At 34.3% G+C, this 13,254-nt stretch overlaps 1 protein-coding gene across 3 annotated transcripts in view; it reads left to right on the top strand.

Moving 5' to 3' along the window:
* Window positions 1–13,254, top strand: part of LOC107558752 (proto-oncogene tyrosine-protein kinase Src-like) — a 55,712-nt gene that overhangs the window by 27,315 nt on the left and 15,143 nt on the right. For 2 of the 3 annotated variants that reach the window (XM_016242424.1, XM_016242425.1), the window contains 3 exons: window positions 4,627–4,876; window positions 6,674–6,773; window positions 8,582–8,599. In XM_016242424.1, the coding sequence (XP_016097910.1) occupies window positions 4,636–4,876; window positions 6,674–6,773; window positions 8,582–8,599 (359 nt within the window). In that variant the 5' untranslated portion in view covers window positions 4,627–4,635. The remainder of the gene's footprint in view (window positions 1–4,626; window positions 4,877–6,673; window positions 6,774–8,581; window positions 8,600–13,254) is intronic. The other variant, XM_016242426.1, reaches the window with a different exon arrangement.

Below are 13,254 nucleotides of genomic sequence, written 5' to 3'. Positions count from 1 at the left end.
CACACACACACACACACGTGAATACACACACTGGTCGGCCGATTATCGGTGCCGATATTAAGCATTTTATGGTTATCGGTATCGATAATTTTCAAAACCAATTTGAATTAGCATTTAAAGAAACAAAATTTTTGTCAGAGACTTTGTTATTCTTAATTTTGACACCAGGCATAAATATCGGTTCAAAATAATATTTCATATATGAACACATAATTTTAATATAGCATTATATATATATATATATATATATATATATATATATATATATATATATATCATTGTTAAGAGCAGTTTAAAATGCTGTTATTGTTATATTTTCATTTAGGTTTTAGTAATTTTTCACATATCATCATCATCACAGTAATAATAATAATAAAAGCTAATTCAAAATACTTCAATAGTATATCAAATAACACTTGTGGGTAGCACTATAGATTTATGCTTTGCTCCATAGCATGTGAAAGTCACTTTGGATAAAATCCTCTGATAAAACATAGCTATGAATATGACAGTTATGACGATAGCCCAACAAACAGGTGCTTTATATAGTTATTTTGGCTGAAATGATTGCATGAACAGGTTTTTGTGGTGCTGTTACATCACAAATCACAGCCTCCGCTGACAGATTGAGTTCAAGAAATAACTTTATCCGATAACAGAAAGGAGGAAATGATCTCGGGTCAACAGAAAAACTTTGTAACTGAGTTGTAATTCCTGTTATGCTCAAACCCCTGGGAAGTATGTGGGATTGGTGATCCTCTGGCTTTCCTCCTGCATAATTGAGCGAATCCGAAGCCTTTCATCATGGATTGGACTCTCTCTCTCTCGCTCGCTGTCTGCAGGTGTTTTCCTTGTCCTCAGGAGGTCCGGCCGAGAGCGTTCACACGTCAGCTGACAGCCAGCTAACCCGCTCTGAATGTGTGAAGTTTCATGTTTCTGCAGGTGTTTTGGACTCTATGGATGCTTGTGTGTAATTTAGAGATGGTTTTGAAAACTTTAAAAAGAGGAATTATCACAGGCAATAGCAACAGACGAGTGAATAGTTGCAGTATTACACACTCCAGATTGCAAGGCTTGATGGGTTGAGAACAATGGACGCTTTTGTTTTATCCAACTGAAGGAGCCCCAGCTGAGCTCACATTGTGCTTTTTACATATGACTGAGAAATAATGGGTAACAGTAATCAGTAAGGTAAGATTTTTGCCAGGGTGTTGCTATGTATTTGCTGTGGTGCTATAAGTGGTTGCTTGGGTGTTCTGGATGGTCGCAATGGAATATTATTTTGTTTTGTGAATAATTAATCAATATATGCAACTTAAAAATAAATAAATAATATATGCAACTTAAAAATAAATAAATAATATATAAATCTCTGAGTATAAATATCTGAAATATGTTATTTACTATATATTTAAATGTATAGTATTGATATAAATGTGTATTAATAAAATATATATTAAAATAAATCTGTTTATTTAACTAAAAATAAAAATATTTAAATTGGAATATATATTATGTATATGATATTTATTAAGTATTAATATAAAGTTAATAAAATATTAAAATACTTTATATATCTGAGAAAAAATACTTTAACTGAAAATAAATAAATAAAATAAAAATAAGTAATAAATTGGAGATGTATTATGTATATTTATTATATATTATTATTATATATTATACAAGCACACAAACACACAGATAGATGGATATATATATATATATTATGTATTAAAATAAAAAATTGAAATACTGTATATATCTGAGAAATTAATATATGCACAATTTTTATCTATGATATATTTTTATATTAATTATTAATTTTATATTAATTATTTTTTATATATTAAAACTATTAAATGCATATTTGTTAAAATGAAAATAAATATGCATAAATATATATTCAGCGAGTCATTTTTGGGTCATGACCCACCATTTGAGAAAAATGGCTGACACGTTTATAATATATTTATGAAATATGAAACAGTATAGCCTGTAAATTGTGAGTTTGCAGGAGTGTGTTTTTAGCACAAGTCCAGGCAGGTAGGCTTCTTTTGTATGCCTGAGTCTGTTAGCAGTCGTGTTGCTGTAGCTTTACGTGTGTGTGTATATATACATTACTGTACAGTATGTATGTGTAGCAGCCAGCCCCTGCTAGGCTAAACACCCCAGCTGCTCTTCAGCACACAGACGAGCCCAGAGGGGGAATATCGACCCTCCACCCCCAACACTGCCCCGCTCCGCTAGCTGTCCTCCCTCAGAAACCAGAGGCTGTCTGTGGAGCGCTGGGGGGATGGGCCGTCTCTGCTTCATCCGATCTGTCGGAATCTCCTCAGCTGTTAGATAACAGCCCCTCACCACATTTCCACATGTGACATGAGACTTTCCCATCTCACCGACGAGAGACAGCCATGCTGCGAGTCATTTAGCTTTTGTTCCCATGCTAGTGACTAATTTTAGTTTTCTATGTATTTTTTTTATTTTTGCCATTTTCCTGGTATTTTCTATGTAAATAAGTCTATAGATATTAGTGCTGTCAAACGATTAATCGCGTCCAAAATAAAAGTTTGTAAATATACTCGGTATATTTATTATGTATATATAAATACTCACACATGCAGTAAATATTTGGAAAATATTTACATGTGTATTCTCCCCTCTTGGGCAAGTAAGTAACCACAAAACACCCAAACACTCAGAACTAGCAACTAGGAGTAATGCTTTGGCATCCACACACAGCCTCTTTTCTTTTGCTTATTTTTTTTTTTATTTCTTTTGTCTTTTTTTTTCTTATCCATATTTCTTTTTTGTTCTTTTTTTTCTGTTTTTTACTTTGTGTGTGTGTGTTTGGCTTTGTTTTTCTTCTATTTATTTTCTTTTGTTTATTTTCTTTTTTGTTTGTTTTGTTTTTTTCCTTTTGTTAATTTTGTTGCTTTTACTTTTCTTATTTTTATTTTCTTGTTTTTTTTTTCTTTTTGTATTTTTTGTATTTTATTTACTTTTTTTCTCGTTTCTGTTTTCTTTTTGTGCTTTCTGGGTATTTGTATTTTTTGTTTTGTTTTTTCTTTTGTGTTTTTACCAATTTTGTGTTTTGGTTGCTACTTTTTCTTATGTTTTGTTTGTTTGTTTTTTTGTTTTTTTTGTTTGTTGCAATGCATTTTCACTAATCCATATTTTACTCAGGAAAAATTAACGTGACTAACTGATGAAACTACAGTTTGTAAACCAAAATATGTCTACTGTAATGTTTGAAGAACGACAGACTAAAGACTCTGTGTCTTAACCTTTAATCAGAATGCAGAACAGCGTTATGAGTCCAACTCTCTAACCATTAGGCCACGACTTCCCCTTTTGAGCACTCAATTGAAAATGTACACCTAACGTAACAATCATACTTACAGATTGTGCTTCGGAAACCGTGAACACATACCCGGAGCAGTGGGCAGCCATTTATGCTGCAGCGCCCGGGGAGCAGTTGGGGGTTCGGTGCCTTGCTCAAGGGCACCTCAGTCGTGGTATCGAAGGTGGGAGAGAGTGCTGTACATTCACTCCCCCCACCTACAATCCCTGCCAGTACGAGACTCGAACCCACAACCTTTGGGTTATGAGTCCTACTCTCTAACCATTAGGCCACGACTTCCCCTTTTGAGCACTCAATTGAAAATGTACACCTAACGTATCAATCATACTTACAGATTGTGCTTCGGAGAGCTTGTTAGTCCAAATTAAGAAGATTAGAAGCCAACAAAGGTAAAAGGCAAAGATTAGAGAAGCAGGCCTTGGTAAAATGACATGCACACAACAAAAGGTTCGATTTGTATTTCTGTGGTATCCTTGAACAGAGTGTCTTCTCAACATGATGTAAACACACTAACTAGCGGAAGTGTTTGTGGGCAGGTCACTCTTCGTATTTCGCGGGCAGGCGGGGATTATGCAAATGTTTTACCCAGAGACATATACCGGTAACAGGCAAAAGATTCGAAAATATGTCGACTCGTTAAGGCGATTCAGAATCGACTCTCTCTTTTGAGAGACAATATCATTATTTATCATGCACTTTTTTGATCAACAACTTTGCAGATTGTTTTCATTTAAGGATAGCTACGTTATAAACTGCAAAAGAGATATTTTTCAAAAACCCATATGACCTGCTCTTTAAGATAACATGTAGAAACAAAAAAAACATCTTAAGTGTGCAGAATAACAGCCCTTATATACATACACACACACACACACACACAGAAAGCGGGTAAAATGGTGTCAAAAAGAGTCAAAGTGGTGAAAAAAGTAATCCAAGTAATCCATACATACAAAGCAAGCAAAACAAATAAGTTCAGAAATTAAGCTCTGTGTTTTTTTTATTTGTTGTATTTATTGATTTAATATTTTATATAAATGCGTATATAAATATTAAATACATATTTAAATATTCACATTTTCCTTTTTATTTATTTTTCTATATTAATTTAATTAATATAGATTCATATTAAAATAATTACTATTGTTTTAATTATATACTATTTTAAATTTGGAATAAACTACTTGAATTTTACTCTACTCCTAGTAATCGGTGTACTGCAAGGTGTTTTGGGTAAAAGCATCAGCTGCCGGTCTGTCTCTTTGCAGGCCTAGGGCATGGGCGGAACCAAGAGTAAACCCAAAGAGCTCGGCCCGCGCTCCCGGAGTCTGGACGACGGCACCGGAGGACACCATCACAGTCCCAACCAGTCATCCTTCACACCCAACCGGAGTCCGCCGGTGGACGGCAGCAGACGCGGCACCCAGCCCAACATCATCAGCGCGGAGCAGGCGCTGTTTGGAGGCGTGAACTCGAACAACAGCATCACGTCTCCTCACAGGGTCGGCACGCTGTCCGGTAATGCAGCTCGGTCTGATCAGCGTCCTTACGCTTCTGCTTTTGCTGACTTTCGGTATTATAGTGTTAACGGATATAGGCCAAGACATCTGAAGAGTGAACTGAAACCGTTTTGTGTGGGAAAATATGCCCTTTATTCACTATAGCACTTTTCAGCACACCTATTTTCTATGTAAATTAGGCTCGTTATAGATTTATGTATATAAAATGATAAAAAGTGCAGACAGTTTTGATGAATTCTGTGTTTAAATCCCATGAATGAGATTCACAGGTAGACCTTTTTTAGCCTTAAGACTAAGACGCCACATCAGACCTTTAATGGACCATCTGATGCATACTGCATACAAAAATAGCACAGGATTTTCCAAACTCCTAAGCTCCGATCTGATTGGCTGCTGTTCCAGGATCTCTGAGAGTTTTGTCTGTCTTTGTGGAAACAAATTGCATGATACCCAGCAATTTCTGTGGAAAACCACTTGCTGGATTTACTACAGTTTGTCCAGGAAATAACTGGCACCTTTTAGGTTTTGATAGTTTGAAATTTTGGCTACAAAGTCTGTGAACATTTTGCATTTTGGTCAGTAATAATCTAAATTATCCAGTATTGTCTATGCAACCATTCTTGGAAACTGCTGCACCATTATTTAAATACGTGTTCAAATATTAATAAGCTTTTATTAATAATAATAGTAAGTTTTATAATGAAGTACATTTTCTTATATGTATTAGTAATAATATTATTATACTATTATAATCAATAGGCCTATATTATGATTTTTTTATATTATTTATTTTAATTTTAAACTTTAGTAGTTGTGTTTTTGTCATTTTTATTGTATTTTGTTAAATATGTCTGTATAGTATTTATAGTTCTTAATTTTGCCTTTGCAACCAATTAAAAAATATCTTAAATTTTTTATTTGATATTGAATTAAAAAAATTCTGCAAAGAAGAGTGGGCCAAAATTCCTCCACAGCGAAACCATTCTTGGAAACTGCTGCACCATTATTTAAATACGTGTTCAAATATTAATAAGCTTTTATTAATAATAATAGTAAGTTTTATAATGAAGTACATTTTCTTATATGTATTAGTAATAATATTATTATACTATTATAATCAATAGGCCTATATTACGATTTTTTTATATATTATTTATTTTAATTTTAAACTTTAGTAGTTGTGTTTTTGTCATTTTTATTGTATTTTGTTAAATATGTCTGTATAGTATTTATAGTTCTTAATTTTGCCTTTGCAACCAATTAAAAAATATCTTAAATTTTTTATTTGATATTTTTATATTTATCTCAGTCAGTTAATAAATTTTTTTATATTATTTATTTTAATATGAATTGTTTTTTATTTCAGTTAATAAAATACATTTTCTGTATTTAATTTTATATACATTTTATTTCAGGTAATAAAATGTTTTTACATTTATTTTTGTTAATTAATTTTATTTCAATTAGTAAAATAAGTTTTTTTTTTAATACTAATTTTATTTTATTTCAATTTTTTTATGATTTTAGTTTTAGTTATTAACTATAACAACCCTGATTTTAATAAATTCAACAGCACATTAATAGACCAGTATGCAACAAATTCAAAATTACCCTCTTAGAGTCTTTGTCGGTAGTCAAAAGTCTGACTGTGCAAGTCTAGACTATTTTTAGATGCCCATTTTCATTGGCAACCCAACATTACATTATATTACTTGGGTTAATGTAATTTCCCTGCTGAAGTTTTTGAATTGCATCAAGTTAACGCTCTATGTTTGTCTCTTGTATTTTTCCATAGGCGGCGTGACCACGTTTGTGGCTTTGTATGACTACGAGTCACGAACCGCCACTGATTTGTCATTCAGGAAAGGAGAACGACTCCAGATTGTCAATAACACGTAAGAGAGGAAACACAAAAACACTCGCGCAAAAATAACAGGGCTCCAGAGGGCAATAGACACACCCACTGATGCACACACACACACACACACACACACACACACACGCGCGCGTCTCATCTGTCTGACTGCTGAAACCACCCCAAGCACACGTAGCCCCCCCTCTTCCTCTTTGGTAACCATAGGAACTGGCTCCCTCTGAAGGCACTGTATTTGTGGGAGATGACGGCTTTTTGTTCTCTGGATTCCTTTTTTGGTCTTCCTGTGCACAATAAAAGCTCAGCTGCACGTCTTTACCTCCACTTCCCCTCCCAGACCAAAGGGAGCATTTTCCTTCCTTTCTACACCTGCGGTTCACTTCCTTATTCCAGTGCACAACGCTACCGTTAACAGAATAAAAACACTCTCAGAAACATCCTCTGGTTTCAGCACAAAGCAGACCTGGGGATTTGCTAGTATGTGGGTGAATCTCTCGAAACGGAACATGGCCGGGTCATATTTCACCCCCAAAATCAAAAGAAAGAAATGAGAAATGATATTTTGCTGAATGAAAATGAAGCCTGTGTTTAGTAGCATTAAGACTTTTTAAATTGTGACATCATTTTCATGACGATTATGCAGCTGTTCCTCACAAATTGTCATTTTCATTTCATGATACTCTTTTATTCATACTAATTTTGAATATAATCTTGATCTTTGTAACACTGAACAAATTACTGTATTACAGTAAAGAGAATCTTTTAAAAATGATGGGATTTACAAACCAAAAATCAGAAGGAAAACTTCTACACAGTAAGAAGTGAGAAATGTGATCAACTGATATTAAAAGGTCCTGAAAATATATAATTTTTCAAATTAAAAAACACCGTAATATTGTGAAATATTATTGCAATTTAAATGTTTTCTATTTGAATATATATGACATTTTTATTTTTACATTTTGCTTATTGCTTAAATTTTGCTGCTTAATGTTTTTTTTTGGAAATTGCTTATATTTCGTAATATTTAATATTTTTCAGCATTTATTTGAAATCTAATTTTTTAAATTAAATTAAATAATATTATAAATGTCTTTACTGTCACTTTTGAACAATTCATTGTGTCCTTGACAAATAAAAGTATTAATTTATTTAAAAAGAAAAATTTCAATGGCATTGTTTTCATGAAAGAATGACTCTTATGAGTAATTTTGAATAAATTGTGCAGATTATCAGTTTGAAGAAGTCTGATGAATCATTCACTGAATGAATTTAATCCAAATTTGTATATGATTCATTATGATCTAAATTCATTACTTTCAGTCATATTAGACTTGAAGTGAAGCATACTAAATGTCTTTTTTTTAGACATTAAAAGAAGTTACCAAAATAGTGTTGTGGTTAAGACCAATTTTGGGGTGTTTAAACTGTTTGGGTTAAAAAAAAAGCCCTGGATGTTTTCATGAGATTCACCTTTTAAACCACAAGCAATCCCCACCGCTGTCCATAACCCTTCCCAGAAGCCCCTGATAATAAAGTAATCAGCTTTTTAACAAAATCACCAAGCTGCTCCGGCTTATCGCTGGGACCTTCTGAATCGTGTGTCAGCAGCAGAGATAATCAAACGCACATTACAGTAATTGTTTTCCATATTTTTAGTACTCGACTGATGATGAGTTGGATAAATGCTGTGTTTTCAGTGCATCATTGCTGCAGCTGACCTTCAGTCAGCTTTTAAGATTATGTGGGATGTTTGCGTCTGCTTTAATGTCCAAACACTTCACGTCTCCTCTGTGTTTTTCCTCTACACGCTCTCACTCGTTTATGTAGGAGAAAGTTGAACCCCAGGTTGGTAAAGTTGCTCATGCTTTCAGCTTTCAGTGTCCATTTTCTGTGTGTGTTTGTGTATATGCATGTCATTTTCGCCATTTGCTTGTCCACCTGAGATTTGTCCTGACTTTCTAGAGACTGTGGAAGTGGTCCAGAATAGTGTCACACCTCCTCATAACTGGCTCACTCACGACCATTTTACATTTGTCCTTGACGTTGACTTTGTGGATGGTCCTTTGGTGTATTATCCATTGTTCCTTTACATTTGCTTAGGCTACATGCTAATTTCCATGCTATTGTATCTGTACTCCGGGCTGGATTGGTAATCGGGCATACCGGGCATTTTCCCGGTGGGCCGACGCACTTAAGGGGCCGACAGAATGTTTTTTTTGCCGAAAACCATCACGCAGGGACAGCGAGCAGCCAGTGGCCCATTGGTTTGTCTCCTGTATTGACAGTGTAAACATCCAATCACAATGCTCTATAGACGGAGCGATTAAATATTTTGCTCCACCTATATAAAGATCGCATCACCCCAACTTCTTCCTCGTCGGCTTTTCCCACGTTTTCACAGGAGATTTATCAGGAACAGGCTTGCTCTGCGGTGGGTGATGCGGGCCAAAGAGCCAGGCTGGAGGAGAAGAAGAGAGTAGTTGAATTGTTAAAGTGCTTGATAGGGACTCGCAACGGAGGCAGGAATCTAACCTATCCTAATGTGTGTGCGCGGCTGCGCGCCATGAGTGTAGAATGCGTAAACACTTTTTAATAAAACGTAAATTCGTCCCACGCAATTTTTTAGCCAAGTTAAGTCAAGTGTGTTCATAGAGGTTTCCATGGGCCAATGCGAATAAAGCAAGATTTAAATAAAAAAAGACACGATATTGTCGGACCTGACGTTTTATTCTTATCCAAAACAAGATGTGATATGAGTGTGATACATAGGCTACATACATACACTACCAGTCAAAATTTTTTGAACAGTAAGAAAGATCCAATAGAAAGATCCAAAATCAGCATTCATATGAAATAAAAAGCTTTTGTAACATTATACATATACCATTCAAAAGCTTGGAGTCAGTATTTTTTATTTTTTTGGGAAATGATAGAAATTAATACTTTTATTTAGCAAGGATGCTTTAAATTGATCAAAAGTGATGGTAAAGACATTTATAATGTTACAATTTTTTTTTTTTTTTTCAGATCAATGCTATTCTTCTGAACGTTCTATTAATCAAAGAAACCTGAAAAATTCTACTCGGCTGTTTTCAACATAATAATAAATGTTTTTTGAGCAGCAAATCAGAATATTTGAATGATTTCTGAAGGATCATGTGACTGGAGTAATGATGCTAAAAATAATGATGCAGGAATAAATTATTAATAAATTTAAAATATATTCAAATAGAAACAGCTATTTTAAATAGTAAAAATATTTCATTATATTACTGCTTTTGCTGTATTTTGGATCAAATAAATTCAGGCTTGGTGAGCAGAAGAGAATTCTTTAAAAAACATAAAAAATCTTACTGTTCAAAAACTTTTGACTGGTATAGTGTATGTGTGTGTGTATATATATATATATCTCGAAGTGGTGATGGGCCGCCTGGACCAAAAAATGCCAGGGCTGATTTTTTGTCCCAGTCCAGCCCTGTCTGTACTGTATGCTGTGCTAGATTAGAATAAGTGCGCAAGTCATAGAACGATGAAAATAACATCAAATATAAAATTTTCTGTCCTATGTTGACATATTTCCTGTTTAAGCAGGACGTTGTCACAGGAACATGTCCACATGTTCCTTTTTTAAATAGCAAACATATAAAGTCGCAGATTTAGTGGGAGTAAATTAGCATAGAGTTGGCCTAAAAATGAGCAGACTCTAAAACCCACTAAAGTCTGATTTTGATTTCATGGGGTCATAAAGTGAATGAACCTAAAAGCAGCCATGTTAAAATATCATTAGCATTTAGCTAAATTAGCATAGAACAATTGTAAACTAAAGGCTATGTGCTACGTTTTTAGTTTTGCTAACTTGCTAGTTCTCATTCTCGTTCCGGAGATCATTTTATTGGACAAAAATCCATATGCACCTCACAAAATGAAAGATTAAATGCGTATATGGGCTAAAAAAATAGCACATTCTATGCTAGGAGTTCACTATATGAGTTAAGCTAACAGACGTGGACTAAAATCCACAAAAGCTCAGTCAAGTTTTGATTTCATGTGGCCATTTAAAACTATAATGTTCAGAAAGCATTAGCATTTAGCTAAAGTAACATACCGTATTGGCCCGAATATAAGACGACCCTGATTATAAGACGACCCCCCTTTTTCCAGATGTACCTTTTGGAAAAAGGCTTTTTAAAAACCAAATCTTGTTTTTTCTCAGTAAAACACATTTTGTCTTCAATTATTTTCATATTGCATGTTTTTCCTATTTTAATTTTTGTTTTGAAAGTATGGTAAAAACTGGTAAAATGTACCAACAATCACATTTAAAAAATATACACTTTTTGATATACCATAAAAAAAAAAAAAAACAGGTAGCCCATCTGAATTAGGACATTTAGGCTATCCATCTAATAGTAGCCTACCAAAATCTTATTAACGGTAGAAGTTAAATCTTACTGTAGTCTTCAAATCTGGGTACTGTCTTACGTTTTAAAATCACAAAGAGAGTTTAGTCCCATCAGGCTAACGTGACAGTCACGACTCATGCAGCTGTAAGGTTTTCTTATTCTTTTGTTTTTACTCGCCATCTTTACAACATGCATTATATTACGCACACTCGTTTTATGCGTATTTGGCACCACCTATTGTTGTGGGTGTATTATTGACATGTCAAAGTCTAGACCCTGAATATAAGACAACCGCGTTTTTTCAGCTGTATTTCCAAGAAAAAAACAGTGTCTTATATTCGGGTCAATATACGGTATTAAAAATGTAAACTAAAGGCTAATGGGTATGTTTAGCTAACATGCTAGTTGTCATTCTCATTCTAGAGCTCATTTTATTTGACACAAATCTGTATACCCCCCACAAAATGAAAAATGAAATGCCTATGCGTATATTTTTAGCGCGTATGTTAGGCTAGGAGTACACTAGCAGATGATATCAAAGCTAAAAGGTAAATATTCATTCAAGGTTTGATTTCATGTGGTCATATAAATGAATAAACTTCAAAAAAACATTTCAGACAGCGTTAGCATTTAGCAAAGTTAACATAGTACAAAAGCAAGCCAAAGGCTATTGGCTACATTTTCAGTTTAGCTAACTTGCTAGTTGTCATTCCAGAGGACATTCTATTTAGTTGGACAAACATCACCCTCCAGATTAAAAAACTAAATGCTAAAAAGTGTTTATAGCTAATATTATATAGTTATACACTTGCATACTAGCATATGAATGACATCAAAGCTTACAGATTAATAAAAACAAATAAAATTCAGTCAATTATTAATGAACTTAAAAGCAAGATAGCATTATTTAGCATTTAGCTAAATTAACAGGAAAAAATGGTGCTGTTTTGACTCAATTTCGATGTTGTAGTAGGTGCATAATGGTTTTAAAATGTAACATTAAAAGTAATTTAGGTGTATAGATGTTAGGTGTACAGTATTTTCTACATAAATTATTGCTCAATTGTAGCCTCATTGCTTTCTCCTCTCATATACCCTTCTTATCAGAATCACAGTTTTTATGCCTTTTCATACATAATTCATTAACATCTGAATTTTGAATGGTACGCTGTGAATGAATAATATATTTGCATTGTATGAATATGAATATGTGCCCATCTGTGTATATACTGTATGTCATTGTTTTCACTGGTGCGGTTATGTTTTAATTATGTTCAATGACAGCTAGCAGTAGCTCAGAGACCTGGGAGAGGTTTGTGTCGGGTCAGCATGTCGTGGCGATGGATGAAGTCTTGTTACTTTAGCTTAGGGAGTGAGTCACAGTCTGACACCCCACAGCTCACACTAAAACACAACATCTATTATTAAAAACCCATCAAGACTCCCAGAAAATAGAGACCCAGACAGATGACTCACTTTTTGATAAATCAACCAGTTTTGTAGTAAATAATTCACCCAAAAATGAAAAAATCCATCATTCTAAACCCATATGATTTTCTTTCTTTTAAATAACTTAAAAAGAGGTATTTTGATGAATGCTTGTGCTGCTCTTTTACATGTAAAGGGGTCATATGATGCTTTTTTAAAGATCATTATTTGGTGTAACAGAATATGTTGACATGCTTTTGTGTTCAAAAAACACATCATTTTTCAAATACTGTACATTATTGTAGGTCCTCTATGCCCCGCCTCCCTCAAACGCTTAGTTTTCTACAAAGTCCCTCCTTCCGACAAGCGCAGTCTGCTCTGATTGGCCAGCTGACCCAGTGCATTGTGATTGGCCGAACACCGCAAGCACTCGTCGGAAATGTAACGCCCCTTACCATAATCACGAGCTTCATCTTTCAAAATAAATGTAAAGACAGAGCCCCAAAGGGGAACAGAGTCGCGTGACAGACACAGTGATGAAGCTGGTAACATTATGTGTTTGCAGTACACAAGCCACGCTGACTCCACTGTGATGTGATCCTGTGTCTCTCTCTCTCTCTCTCTCTCTCTCTCTCTCTCTCACACACACACACACGATGCGCAAAACTC

This window comes from Sinocyclocheilus grahami, unplaced genomic scaffold (assembly GCF_001515645.1).
Source record: "Sinocyclocheilus grahami isolate Dianchi unplaced genomic scaffold, SAMN03320097.WGS_v1.1 scaffold657.1, whole genome shotgun sequence".
Lineage (NCBI taxonomy): Eukaryota > Metazoa > Chordata > Actinopteri > Cypriniformes > Cyprinidae > Sinocyclocheilus > Sinocyclocheilus grahami.
This window is presented reverse-complemented; position numbering and strand designations above follow the sequence as displayed.